This window comes from Dreissena polymorpha, chromosome 3, assembly GCF_020536995.1.
Source record: "Dreissena polymorpha isolate Duluth1 chromosome 3, UMN_Dpol_1.0, whole genome shotgun sequence".
Taxonomy (NCBI): Eukaryota; Metazoa; Mollusca; class Bivalvia; order Myida; family Dreissenidae; genus Dreissena; species Dreissena polymorpha.
The window spans coordinates 7,099,006-7,114,612 of record NC_068357.1 but is presented as its reverse complement, the minus strand read 5'-3'; the positions used below and the strand labels follow the sequence as shown (position 1 = coordinate 7,114,612).

At 36.0% G+C, this 15,607-nt stretch overlaps 1 protein-coding gene across 11 annotated transcripts in view; it reads right to left on the bottom strand.

Moving 5' to 3' along the window:
- Nucleotides 1-678: 678 nt before the first annotated feature.
- The window catches only part of LOC127872852 (E3 ubiquitin-protein ligase TRIM71-like), a 101,828-nt gene continuing 86,899 nt past the window's right edge, over nucleotides 679-15,607 (bottom strand). For 2 of the 11 annotated variants that reach the window (XM_052416283.1, XM_052416279.1), the window contains exon 4: nucleotides 681-2,026. In XM_052416283.1, the coding sequence (XP_052272243.1) occupies nucleotides 1,680-2,026 (347 nt within the window). In that variant the 3' untranslated portion in view covers nucleotides 681-1,679. Of the gene's footprint in view, nucleotides 2,027-7,565; nucleotides 7,926-15,607 lie in introns of all 11 variants that reach the window. The other 9 variants (XM_052416281.1, XM_052416282.1, XM_052416276.1 and 6 more) reach the window with 7 other exon arrangements.

Here is a 15,607-nt window from a genome sequence, read left to right as displayed (position 1 = left end):
TAACTTATTTTTTTATTTACTAGTGTTTACTCGTATAATGTATAATATGCATGCAAAGTATAATGTGCAAAGGATTGAAAGGTAACCGTTGATAACAGTATTTCTTCATTCATGTAAGGTAGGTCGAGTTTTGTCAAAATGCTTCAATATAATTTTGTGGAAAATCTGCTCTCTACACTATTATTTTCAACTGTGGTTCAATAATTTACAAATACGACGATTAAAGCTTTAATCATGTTTATATGTAAAGTGCAGTATGAATTGTCCTGTATTAGGCATTGTCCAAGCGTGTGCCTTAAATAGCGGCTACATTCCAAGAACATCTGCAATAGCAACCTAAAGCGGTACCGTAATATGTATTTAAGTTTATGATCATAACAATGCGAGACATTCGTGATTGTTAGTTTTATTAATTTCTTACCAAACTGATATGCACGCACACAACAATACAGCAATCAACACAATGTAGCATTAAGTTTTGAATATGATAAAATATACCAAATCGTAACAATTGTGAATTTTGTCTACGGTTTCAGTTATGATTTGTCAATGTGTGACCGCAAAAAGGCGTGTCTTACCTCATTTAGAGATTTTATAATATTTCTTATTCTTCAAAAGTTATAGTCATAAAATAAAAGATAGAGCATTACTTTGTGAAATTATAACATGAGGTTCGTTTAACACAATATGAAGCAAAGTTACTATTCTTAATGCTACATATTCAATAAACTTGTACATGAATAGGATTACAATTATTACATAGTATAACAATAAATACATAAAGTAGTATAATATGTACCTGTATATATATACCATTTTTTGAAAAATAAAAATTTTACCACATGTTCCCATCATCATGCGTCCATTAACAAAACAACAATTATATTCGTTTAATCGTTCTCATTGTTGTCTGTTTTTAAAAATAAAGACAATGCAATATAGGTGAGATACTTAGGATACAAGGACTGGTATTCCCAAAGCTCTCAAGAGAACTCTTACAATAATATGTACACACAAGAGCAAATCGCAAAATAGTTTTCATTTTTATATAAAAGTAATTATATTAGAAATATTTAGTTGTTTAAAACATGTTATGCTATGCAAATTGCAAGGAATTATGGAAATTTTATTCAATTAAGGAATGCCTGAAATTTTATCTTCAAGTCTCGTGAATACGTGCTCAGATAAGTGTCGAATACAAATATCTGCATAATAGCTATACCATTCGACGCAGTGAATGATTTCTAAGCATTTCTTTTTATCCGATTTCAACCCTAACCTACATATGTACTAGTTTTATTATCTTTATTTCAAATATCATACTTATATTTCAAATACTGTGTTTTATTGTACAGAGTTTATAGACATTTTACTTTATTTAAACATCTCTTTAATATTGCATAGTCATATATGCGGTACATAGGAACGGGTGCATTGATAATTTACATTATCGCACACTAAAATGTTTTGATCTCTCAAGAAAAGCTGTTAACAGGCATCCACATCATCATACATTGCCATTGCCCAACAAACAGAATTTTTACAACTAACAAACCATTAGTTTGCCGAGTTAACCTTGACTCAGAAGCAAAATTGATTATACTCTTTACCAGCAACATGCGTTCTCAGCTTTTTCATGATGCTTAATAGCTTGTTCATATGCACAAATTACCACTATTTTAACATTTTATTTCGGCAACCAATATATTCCCATTCAGATGTCCAACAATCAGCCTGCCAGTACTCGCACTGTAGTATACAGACTCTGGTCTATCCAGACCATCCTCCTTGGAAGCCAGCGTCACCACTCCCCCATCATCATCCACCTGGACTACGTTGTTTGATTCATGGCCACATATCAGCAGCAGTCCTGTCTCTGACACGTGTATACCTGTAGGCCCACGAAGTGCGGGATCGTCCAAAGATGACAGGACAGTCCCATCCATAGACAGGGTTAGGAGCTTATCGTACGTATAATTGGTTACATACAGCCGTGATCCATCGGGACTTACTGCGCACTTGTACACTGCAAATAAATATAAAATAGTATGTTTTATTACCATCATATTCCGAAGAGTGCACAATTATAACCATGGCAAAAAAATAATTAATATTAATTAACAACACACTAATTTGCAAACGATATAAATATATATGCGTTTATGAATGCTGCATAGATCACAGAAACTGACTTAGAAATAAAACACTGCCTACACTTGATCAAAATGAATTAATATGAACATATGCATCCATTTGAACGATACTTTAACTATGACATGTCAGGCTGTTGTTTTATTTTAGAAAACTACTCGGATGTCGTTTTACAACCTTAAATGATGTTTGGTAATCGTCGTTATTTAATTGTATAAACGAGTATCCAAAGATCCTTCACATAGATGATCGCTTTCTGCACGCACATAAATTTCCCTGTTTACCCAACCAACATAAACAATAGACACAATATTTACAAATATTATTATTTATCCGAACCGTTTTAATTGCTGATTGCATATGGTTTATATTAAATAAATTACACGGACGGTACAATTTAAATAATTCAATTCAGACCGTTGTGCTTTAAGACTTAAAGTGTTATACGAAAGTCAATATGCAATATGAAACCCTCGTTTCGCAAAAACGATTGCACGTACCAAGGTTGAGATAAATGTATATGAATACATTAAAGTAGTGTTTTAATCAAGACATAATCTTCACGTGTCGGTGTTAATGTTATTATGTGCACCGCGTTCCTGAATTCAGTCTCATAATGCCGTGATGACAGTCTGTTCATATCGGGTTGAGATTCAGTCAATTAATACCGTGGTGAGATTCAGTCTGTTCATACCATGATAATATAGGTTGTTAACTACCGTGATGAGATTCAGTCAAGTTTATGTCTTTGTAATATTTATTCTCAACGACATAAACGTTTATTTTTGGCCTTTGTATTAATTTAAATATTATTTATTTATATACAGTAGGTAGATTCAGTTTTTACATTCCGTGTTGTGATTATATTGGTACCTACCGTATTGAGTTTCAGTCAGTGTATGATGTGGTATGAATTGGTCTCTGATGAGATGAAGTGGGTCTATACATTGCAGAAATCCATTCATTAAACATCAGGAGAGATTCAGCCTGGTATGACTTAAGATGTGCTTACTGTGTTGATAGTGAGACAGTATATACCGGAGTAAGATTCATTTTGTACACGTCACGGTAAAATAAAGTGTGTACATACTTTGGTGAGATTAAGGATGTAAATACCATCGTTAGATTCCGACAGTTTATAACATGATGAGATTCTTTTTGTACAAACCATGATGACATTCAGACAGTGTATAACATGGTAAGATTTAGACAGTGCAAACAGTTGTGAGAGTCCGACAGTACATACCATAATGAGATAGAGACAGTACATACCGTGGTGAGATTCAGACAGTACATACCTTGGTGAGATTCAGAAAGTACATACCGTGGTGGGATTCAGTCAGTACATACCGTGGTGAGATTCAGAAGTTCATACCATGGTGAGATTTACACAGCACATACCGTGGTGAGATTCAGACAGTACATAACGTGGTGAGATTCAGTCAGTACATACCATGGTGAGATTCAGACAGTACATACCATGGTGAGATTCAGACAGTACATACTATGGTGGGATTCAGTCAGTACAGACCGTGGTGAGATTCAGTAAGTACATACCATGGTGAGATTCAGTCAGTACATACCATGGTGAGATTCAGAAAGTACATACCGTGGTGGGATTCAGTCAGTACATACCGTGGTGAGATTCAGAAGTTCATACCATGGTGAGATTTACACAGCACATACCGTGGCGAGATTCAGACAGTACATAACATAGTGAGATTCAGACAGTACATAACGTGGTGATATTCAGTCAGTACATACCATGGTGAGATTCAGACAGTACATACTATGGTAAGATTCAGTCAGTACATACCGTGGTGAGATTAAGACAGGACATACCGGGTGTGATTCAGACAGTACATACCATGGTGAGATTCAGAAAGTGCATAACGTGGTGAGATTCGGTCAGTACATACCGTGGTGAGATTCAGACAGTTCATACCATGGTGAGATTTAATCAGTACACACCATGGTGAGATTCAGACTGTACATACTGTGGTGAGATTCAGACTGTACATACTGTGGTGAGATTCAGTCAGTACATACCGTGGTGTGATTCAGACAGTACATACAGTGGTGAGATTCCGACAGTACATACCGTGGTGGTATTCAGTCAGTACATACTGTGGTGACATTCAGACTGTATATAACGTGGTGACATTCAGACTGTACATACCGTGGTGAAATTCAGACTGTACATACCATGGTGACATTTAGACTGTACATACCGTGGTGACATTCAGACTGTACATACCGAGGTTACATTCAGAATGCACATACCGTGGTGACATTCAGACTGTACATACCGTGATGAAATTCATACTGTACAGACCACGGTGGCGTTCATACTGTACATACCATGGTGGAATTCAGACTGTTCATACCGTGGTGACATTCAGACTGTAGAGTCAGTACATACCGTGTTGACATTCAGACTGTACATACCGTGGTGACATTCAGACTGTACATACCGTGGTGACATTCAGACTGTACATACCGTGGTGACATTCAGACTGTACATACCGTGGTGACATTCAGACTGTAGAGTCAGTACATACCGTGTTGACATTCAGACTGTACATACCGTGGTTACATTCAGACTGTACATACCTTGGTTACATTCAGACCGTACATACCGTGGTTACATTCAGACTGTGCATACCTTGGTTACATTCAGACTGTACATACCTTGGTTACATTCAGACTGTGCATACCTTGGTTACATTCAGACTGTACATACCGTGGTTACATTCAGACTGTACATACCTTGGTTACATTCAGACCGTACATACCGTGGTGACATTTAGACTGTACATACCATGGTGACATTCAGACTGTACATACCATGGTGACATTCAGACTGTACATACCATGGTGTCATCCAGACTGTACATACCATGGTGACATTCAGACTGTACATACCGTGGTGACATTCAGACTGTACATACCATGGTGTCATCCAGACTGTACATACCATGGTGACATTCAGACTGTACATACCATGGTGACATTCAGACTGTACATACCGTGGTGACATTCTGAGTGTACATACCGTGGTGACATTCAGACTGTACATACCATGGTGACATTCAGACTGTACATACCGTGGTGACATTCAGACTGTACATACCGTGGTGACATTCAGACTGTACATACCATGGTGACATTCAGACTGTACATACCGTGGTGACATACACACTATACATACGGTGGTTACATTCAGACTGTACAAACCGTGGTGACATTCAGACTGTACATACCGTGGTGACATTCAGTCGGTCCTCACCGTGGTGACATTCAGACCGTACATACCATGGTGACATTCAGAATGCACATACCATGGTGACATTCAGACTGTACATACCGTGGTGAAATTCATACTGTACAAACCACGGTGACTTTCATACTGTACATACCATGGTGACATTCAGACTGTACATACCGTGGTGACATTCAGACTGTAGAGTCAGTACATACCGTGTTGACATTCAGACTGTACATACCTTGGTGACATTCAGACTGTTCATACCGTGTTGACATTCAGACTGTACATACGGTGTTGACTTTCAGACTATACATACCGTGGTGACATTCAGACTGTACATACCGTGTTGACATTCAGACTGTACATACCGTGATGATATTCAGACTGTTCATACCGTGGTGACATTCAGACTGTACATACCATGGTGACATTCAGACTGTACTAACCGTGGTGACATTCAGACTGTACATACCGTGGTGACATTCAGTCGGTCCTCACCGTGGTGACATTCAGACCGTACATACCATGGTGACATTCAGAATGCACATACCATGGTGACATTCAGACTGTACATACCGTGGTGAAATTCATACTGTACAAACCACGGTGACTTTCATACTGTACATACCATGGTGACATTCAGACTGTACATACCGTGGTGACATTCAGACTGTAGAGTCAGTACATACCGTGTTGACATTCAGACTGTACATACCTTGGTGACATTCAGACTGTTCATACCGTGTTGACATTCAGACTGTACATACGGTGTTGACTTTCAGACTATACATACCGTGGTGACATTCAGACTGTACATACCGTGTTGACATTCAGACTGTACATACCGTGATGATATTCAGACTGTGCATACCGTGGTGACATTCAGACTGTACATACCATGGTGACATTCAGTCTGTACATACCATGGTGACATTCAGTCAGTACATACCGCGGTGACATTCAGACTGTACATACATTGGTAACATTCAGACCGGTCATACCGTGTTGACATTCAGACTGTACATACCGTGGTTACATTTCGACCGTACACGCCGGGGTGACTTTCAGACTGTACATACCGTGGTGACATTCAGTCGGTTCATACCGTGGTGCCATTCAGACTGTACATAACGTGGTGACATTAGGTCTGTACAAACCATGGTGAGATTCGGTCTGAGCAAATCATGGTGAGATTTAGAGAGTACATGACCATGGTGTAACTCAGACATATTTTACCGCGTTTAGAAACAATGCGTTTACACTATGGTTCTTGCAGAATTAGGCTGACATCATGAAATAAAAAATATTGCCTGAAATATTTTGTAGATTTCCAAAGTTTATTGTTGCCGCAAAATCAAATCTGAAGACACTTAGTAAATTTTAATTTATTTGACGTGAACTTTTTGTGAACATCAAAATTTATCAAAGATAATGTATAGCCTGCATGATTACTTGATTAAACGCAACAAGTGCATACAGTAACATAAAATCCAATCATTAGGGATAAAGTGTCCACTGTTGCGATGGTGTTAAGACACAACTAAAACAATATTTTTATGTTTTATGGCTATTTAAGCCACTGTGATCTTGACCTTAGATATGCTGACCTCCAAAGTGATAGGCGTTTACCTTACCTACTTGGCAAACAGCCGTCAAATTTGGATAATTGTAGATCTAAGCGGTCTCGGGATATCGTTCGGAAATCAAATGGACTATGGACCAATTGTCCTCCTAACCAACTAACGTGCAGTTGCATAGCAATGTACCCCGCTTTTTATCATAACAACATCAAGAAAATAAACAAATTTAGTTGATAATCACCCTTGTTTTATGTATATCATATTAAATACGTTCGATATTATCGTGCTGAAATTTATGTATTATTCTGATTTTTGATTCTTTACATCAATGCGACACATTTTTGTTATTTTTTTGTAATGAAAGTTAATTTAAGTGATTAAAGTATGATACGAACTGTATCCCTCTAAACATTCATTTTGGATTGATAATTAGGGATAAACAATTGCTTCATGTAGATGTGTATTAGTCTATAGAAGGTTTATATATTTATAAATATACGCTACCTTTATAAAGTATTGGTTTTAATAACTATATTTCAGGTTTTTATTATAAATGTCGAACATACCAGAGTAACCATCTGAAGTGTCTTCATAGATCTTCTTCACAAGCTGACCGTCCATTGTGTACTTATATAAGGCAGTGAATGAAGAAATAAACAGATGCTCTTTATAACGAGAAATACCATAACATTTATGTGGGAACTTAAGTACTCTTTGTTTAACTATCTGCCTGTTGTTGACCTTGAGGAACTGGACAGTGTTGGTGTTAGGCCAGTTTGAAACTGTAACAGCGACCTCAGTAGGACTGATACTATAAATGTCCCAAGGCGAAGTAGGCATGTCAAGGTGAGCGACAACTTTGTACTTAGCATCAATCAACTTCACCCTCATGTGCATTTGGTCAGCGATTAGAATGTCTCCACCAGGTAGCTCACATATGCCTCTGATGTCACATTGATATAAGTCAGATGCTATTAGAATATTGTAAAGTGATTTAGTCGTAAACTCGAGTGTCCTGTGTTTGCTCTTTTCCGGCTGAATTTCAGCGCATTCAATATTTCCAAGAGATGAGAAACCTGATAGTGTTCCATAAATACTCGGGTTGCTATTGAACGTTACGACAGAGCGCCTGTGAACAATCAATGTCTTTAACAGATTCTCAGCTTGTGAAACCATTTCCAATGCTTTCTGGTACGCTATAAATGACAGATCCTTTGGATCCTTTTTAATTTTATTAATTGCATCGCTTATTTTCTTGAAACCGTCCATAGCCTTTAAACACTTCTCCTCATTTGATTGTAAAGAATGTTTCAATTTTTGCAGCATGTTATCTAACGAATGCACTGTTTTTCTCTCCAATTCATCTAGTATGTCGTTTATTTTCTGACGAAGCCCTTTTATTTCTTCAGAAGCTTTCTCATACGAATCCTGAAGTTGCTTTAGAAATTCCTGTGTATCATCAATTGCAGTTTCAAGCTTTTGCTGGGCATCGTTGATACTTGCAGAAATTTGATGAAAGTCCCCCGCATCATAAACAGCTTGTGTTTTTTCTGTTATCAGCACCAGCTTGACACAGGGCCTGTAATACAATACGTATTCGTTAAAGGATGAATTTGCGGCTATACTATAAGTTGCAAAAACGTCGGTCACTGGTAGAACAGCGTGTTACTGATTGGGTATATTTAATATAATTGTTCACAGACTGTCTACCTTTTTAAAACTTTGATTTAATGTATTGAGTAAATGCTACCAATAGAGTTAATATTCGAAACAAATAATATAAGCATTATAAAATATTTGAATTGACATTGTTGCCTTCACTGGGTATTGAACTAAGAAATTGTAATAGCAGTGTCTTGTGCGCGTATACTTCCGTCACACCGGACTTGCGTTCTAACTGCGTAATAATGGCGCCTAATGACTCGGTAGGATCGCCAAAGACGCTGTGGGGTCCTCGTGAAAACTAGAAGACGGCGTTCAAACGCAAAGAACCATAAGGTGGTGAAAATACGGCGACTGTTTGGACATGCTTTACGGCGTTCTTGTTAGATCGCCATGAGGACAGCATAAACACAGCAGTAACGCGATAGAAACGTGAACTTGCATGGGACGTATAACAGTCATACTAGAGTCGCCATGGAAACGCAGAAGTTGTTCGTAGACACATTGATACTCTTCTGCGTTCGTATTTTGTATGTTTTACTCGTATTATAATTATTATTATTATTATTATAACACTGTAGTGCAAACTTAAAGACAGAAGAGTTTCACAGGCTTCGAAATTTCCATGAGCCTTATTTCCTAAAAGCATATTCTTATCGTTTTTGGATACTGTATGAGTTTTTCGAAAAATGTCAAGCCAAATAGATTTGCTAATTTTGCGACGTTAAGAATGTTATGCGAACGCGGCTGATAATCGGTATTCTTGCTACCACCGTCGGGCGGTTTGCAAAAGCTTATATGTTTTATCGTAATAAGGTCTCCCTTCCGTTGAGACAGGTTCATTAACATTATACTTTTTTTCCAAAATATCGATGAAAAACGTTACAAACGCTTTATTAATTTACTGATTTCCATGAAAGATTATATTTAAATGAGCCGATATTTGAATATTTTAATTAGTCCTGGTTGTTATTACGCTTGTTTTAATATACGTTTAACATTATTTTGTTCAATTTATACCATTTTTGTGAAAATTATTATTTTGCTAGACTACGAATACACCCCTTAAATACCTTAAATACGTAATTAACCTGTGTGTTACTTCATTGAACGAAATGGGCAAAAGATACGTGTTTATACAGTGCAACCGACTGTATAGATTTGAACACAAGTAAACATAGATCTCCCATATTAATCTGGCGCTGACCATTATGCATGAAGTATATTAAAGTACCGCAACAGCATCACATGGAAGCTATTATAACCGATTCAAGCGTAAATCACTCAGCAGACTGTTATGAACTCATTACACTCGTGCAAGACGTGCACGAACATTGCAAGCGTATAATTTATGCTAATAAAGTTTAAGAGTTCCGAGTCAATATTGTTGAGCTATGCCAAGGTTTGGAATGATATTATTATTATTTTACAATACAAATTGAGAGTGATGCAAAAAGTTTTCTGCAAAAAAATATGAACTAAGAATGTGCATGTTCTGAAATGTTCTGTTCCATAATTTGTAAATGTCTCTCAAGCTCCAGCTAGGTCTAAATGGAAGGGCGCTCCGCCATGTTTTCCCTTTCCGAGGCCCCGCCCTGTCCGGTTTTTAGACATATTATACTTTATAAATCTCTTATTACATTTTAATTAACGTATTCATTATTGCAGACAAATTATTTGCATGGTTTTAAATAATAATGGAAATAATATATTCTACAATTATTAATAACATACAAATTAATATGCAACAGGGTGCATTCCAGATACGACCGCTCGCTCGAAAGTGCCGTTTTGTAAAATACTGCAAGTCGAAAGTGCTCTTTTGAGAAAATAGCCCCCACCCCCACCCCCTGCCGTTTTCATATACTAGCTACATAATGTGTATGCCTCCTTCAAAGATGCATGGTATATTGCTTTGCACCTGTGCATCGGTCGGTCGCTAGGTCGGTTGGTCGCTAGGTCGGTATCTCGGTACGAAGACCTTTTGTTTTCGCGCTGTTTATAGATGTCGCATTTACAAAAATGTACCTATAACCATGTACATCGGTTAAATAGTTTCTTGAAATAGAAGAAAGATGACTATCGATTTGTAGTCAATAGGTCAAAGATCAAGGTCAGGTCAAGGGGCTCGTCACAGTAAATGGAAAAACGACGACAGCTTTTCATTTTAGGGTTACTCGGTCAAAGGTTAGGATCACATTGTCATGTACCAGGAAATTGGTTTTGGCACTATTTTGTCAGAACGCTTAAACCTACGACTTCGCAAATAAGTAAAATGGCTGAAAAAAGACGTATTTTGATTTTAGGTAACCAAGTCAAAGTCAATGTATTTTCATTATATAAAGAGAGCGTTTGAACTAAGGTCATCTTAATAGGTTTGCTATTTTAATTTTGAGGTAAATAGGTTAAAGAACAAGGTCGCAAAAGAATGTTGCAGCAAATTCGTTTCCGCTTACTGTCGTTGGAAAGCTTTGACTTACGATCATTAAAACTGGTGTATAAGTAAGTTTTGACGAAGGCTGGCCCCTTATGATTTACAAATCAAGAGGTTTTATGTCGAAGTCTCATAGACGACTTGGCAGACAGTCGGGGTAGGGTCATACATGGTTTACAAATATCTCTTGCTTATTTAATCGAGTTATAAATTCGGTTAGTTGCGACCAAAATTAGTTGAAATGGTCAGGATAGATTAACAATGATAGTTAACAATTAGAGATATCTACTTAGCATAGATACCGTTATAGAGTAGTGCAAACTTGACGAAGGGAGATACAAATATTTGGGCTTTTACTTACAGGAAAGTGAAATTTGTTTTATTTTCTTTTGTAAAAAATATCCATTGTTCAATTATATATTTTATTCTGTTATCACTAGTTTTGATTTTTTTACGAATCTAAATTGTTGCTGTTTGGTATTTGGCGTCGTAACCCACCACAATTGCATTGTAAAGTAACCAGAACGGTGACACAATAATATGATGTGCTCTTTGTTTAATAAAAATAGAAGTATAGATAATCTTAATCACATTGAAAAAATAAAATCTTCAAATACGGTTGTTTCTTTTAAATCTTTCTTTAGCATAAAAATACCAAACCTCTTTTGGTATGTATTTTATATTTACGACAAATGATTTCATTATATTTCGACATTATAACTGCATAACGTGTTAACGTGTTAATTACAAATTTTGATAATCTGATTACTGCTATTATCAACTTACCGATATGTGTGTATGCAATTAGAAATGTAATTAAACAGTTAATGTAAATCGATTTCAAAGTATCTTAATTGAACACGAGCTTCCAATTTCGACATCATTAACAAAGTGGAACATACACATACAATACGTGCGACAATGCTACTCGATATTTAAATAAATAAGTTTTTTCTTTATCTTCGATATTCATGATAAAGTACTAATCATGGTTAAGTGGTTTTATTTTACAGGAACGAGCTGGTCTTACAAAATGTTTGAACCATTTAAGTGCATGTTATAAAGAAATGATATAGCCTACCTGTGTTCATGGAAGAGACACATGGCGCAACATAATTTGCCGTGATCTTCACAAAACATCTCTATCAGACGATCAGAATGATGTTGACAAAATTGCAAATCATCAAATGATTTTGTTGTAGCAGGCCATTTATCAATCTCTCCTTTCTCATAAGCGATGTGCAATGAATAAAACATTTTGTGGAGCCCTTCACAGTCTTCACAAAGGCCTTTTGAACACTTCTGACAGTAAAACATGGCTTCCTTGTTGACATTTTTCTCTTCACACACATTGCAGCAAAAGTCATATAATAAATCTGATCCTTTCTCCGCCATTGTCACACAATCAACAAATGTAAAACGAAACTAGAAATGTAAATATTGTGTTTAATATTTCAAGAATATATGAATCCGTTCATTTACAGATTCTAAGAGTTGTAAGAAATTCACGAGTGTATTTTATTTTATATCACACGTTCCAATTGCCTAATCTCTAAAAACAGTATTTGAAACAACTTGACTCGATTTATGCTCAATATATTGAACAATCGATATTAGTTACTGAATGTCATTATTTAGAACGGTATAACCTTGGCACATCTCGATCATTTTGACGCTTTACGACAAAGGTCGATGTTATCGCCATGCCGTTGCGTTAAATATCATAGAGGTTTAATATCCAAATTATTGTGAATATTAAGTTGAATGCACGCAAAGTCCTGGCAGTTGTTACCCAATACGGGTTAAGGGTAACTACAGCATTCGCAATCAATGAACAATCCTTTCAGATCGGAAAGGGATTCTAGTTTCAACAGTTTATTTTTTAATTTTATTAAACTATTTTCTATTTTCCGCATAATTTAATTTTTTTTTAATTAAAACAGTCATAATGTAACATTATTCCAAAGAACATAATTAAAATCATTTATCACATCAATAGTATTTGAAAAGACGGGATGTGAAATGGCTGCATAGATTTGATGCCAGCTTAGCTCGAAACTAATCAAATCTCAGCGCAGAGGGTGGAATGTATGTGTTTGCTTCCAGTATGTAAAACAAACACATTTGCGTTCAAAAATCAGCCCAATGAAAAAGCAGGGATTGCCACTTTAAAGGTATTAACTATCCGACTGTTCACTACCTTAACCATCCTTTATCACAAACCAATACACCAAATAGCATACATCTTCTGCAACGTTCGTTTTTCCACACAAAAACAACATTATTTTATGTGCAATTATAAAAATTAAAATATTAGGCAAGACCACCAGAGGATATAAAATATATGCATAAACATAATAAATATATCAAATATTTATATAAAACTGTTTCTATACATATATAACACTTACACAAATCATTTGAATGATATATGGGATCATATTACAAATTGATACGTCTTACAGCGTGTGTTGTAATTAGCGAATCTTTATCTAATATGTAAATGCTCTTAAAATGCAACTCTTGCATGCATTTACAAACCGTAAAATATTCTAGGGTTACCGGTACTTTCTTTTCATTCTTCTTGTCGATAACTCAGACGGACACGCCAGCTCTTGGAAAAAAGTTAGCCATGCACTGCAGGTCCCCCATAAAAAATAGTACACAGTATAACCCTCTTGCGCCAAAGTCGCATATATGTTACTATTGTGCACACCGCAAAAGACGCATATTTGCGACATGTAAGAACGATGTTACCTGTTGCAATTACAACAATATAAATTTGACTGAACCCCGGCTTGTCCGTATTATTTTGAATGAGTCTTTTTTTATTTACGCGTTCGTATGCCTTAGGTTAAAGTAGTCTTTCATTTATTGTCGCCCATCAGTTTAAATGGTCCGTCACGAAAAACGACGAAACACGAGGACATGAACAATGAAAACATTTCCTTTCTTCTTTGCCATAAACAGCATCACGTTAGAAATCTCATACGATGATGATACAGTGGGTAAGTATAAAAACATCGAATATCACGTGTCCGACTTTTGTTATATTCTGTTTTGTGTTTTTTTCCATTGCTGTGTTGTTTGAAAAAGTTGAATTGTTTGCAAGTCGACTTTTCCAATTCTATAAACAAAATATAGAATAGCTATGTTGTTATCAAGATAAGAGTTTTTTTTACAAATAAAAGCTTCACTTTCTTGATATAAAATGTTACAATATATATTTCTCACAATATGATTTAATATTAATAATTTTAGCAATATTAAGTTGTTTTAAAATTTGAATGCGACAATATCTCAAAATTGATCATTTATTTTATGTGATTTAAGGGATTGAGGGAAGTTCATGTATTTAAGGAATTGCTTAAATTTTACCTTAAGAGATTTGAGAATACGGACCCAGCTTAGAGTCGATTACAGATTTGTTTATTTGATCGCAGTGTCGAGTTTTCATAAGCACACTTAAAAAGACTTGTCCGATGTCAACCGAAACCCAGTCTTAGTATGCTCTATATTTAACCTGGCATACGTTTTGTCAAATACTTTGTTTTGTTTTATAGATCTTAAAGACATCCATTTATTGATCTATCGTAATATTATGTCAAAACGTGTACATGTATTTGTAACCATGTTTGACTGCATATTCTAAATATTACATAGTTAAATTTAAGGTACAGTGCAATTGATGCATCGGTATGTTACATTTTCATATGCTTACATATACCGACCAGCGGTTGTTCTTCTTAAAAATAGCTTAAAACCTGCCCTTCTTACCATGACATGTCCACTAAAAGATTTTTTTTAATGATGAAATTTCCCCAAATTTGAAGCTATCTTGAAACTTTCGTTGCTTTTCTGAGTTTTGTTGATATCTTAACTCCCCTACCCCCAACGAAAAGTAGGTTCTTTTCCAAAATCAAGAAAACAAACAAAGGAATGCATGTTAAAAATGTCTTTATAGTTGTTATGTCTTAGAGCAAACGCGATTGAAACAGAAATAAGAAAAAATATTCTTGGACAGTTGAATGATAGTCTTTACCATCGACATGTGTTTCAATCATGTACATGTTACTTAACCGCTGGTGAATATGTATATATTGCCACTATTTAACATTTGGTATAGGCAACACATATATTATTTTTCTGATTTCCAACAATCAGCCTGCTTGTCCGTGCACTGTAGTAAACAGACTCTGGATAATTCAAACTATCCTCTTTGGAAGCCAGCGTTACTACTCTTTTTCCCGTTTCATCCACCTGGACTACGTTGTGTGATCTATACCCAACGACCAACAGCTGCCCTGTCTCTGACACGTGTACACCTGTAGGACCTCGAAGTGCAGGATTTCGTAGGGACGACAGGACAGTTTCATCCATAGACAGGGTAAGAAGCTTGTCGTCATTTACTTCGCACTGGAAATATATTTGACATGCTTAGCATTATGTTCCTAACGGTGCCAGTTAAGTACCATTTTATGTCGAAATATTAAAAAATAATTATTGCAATTT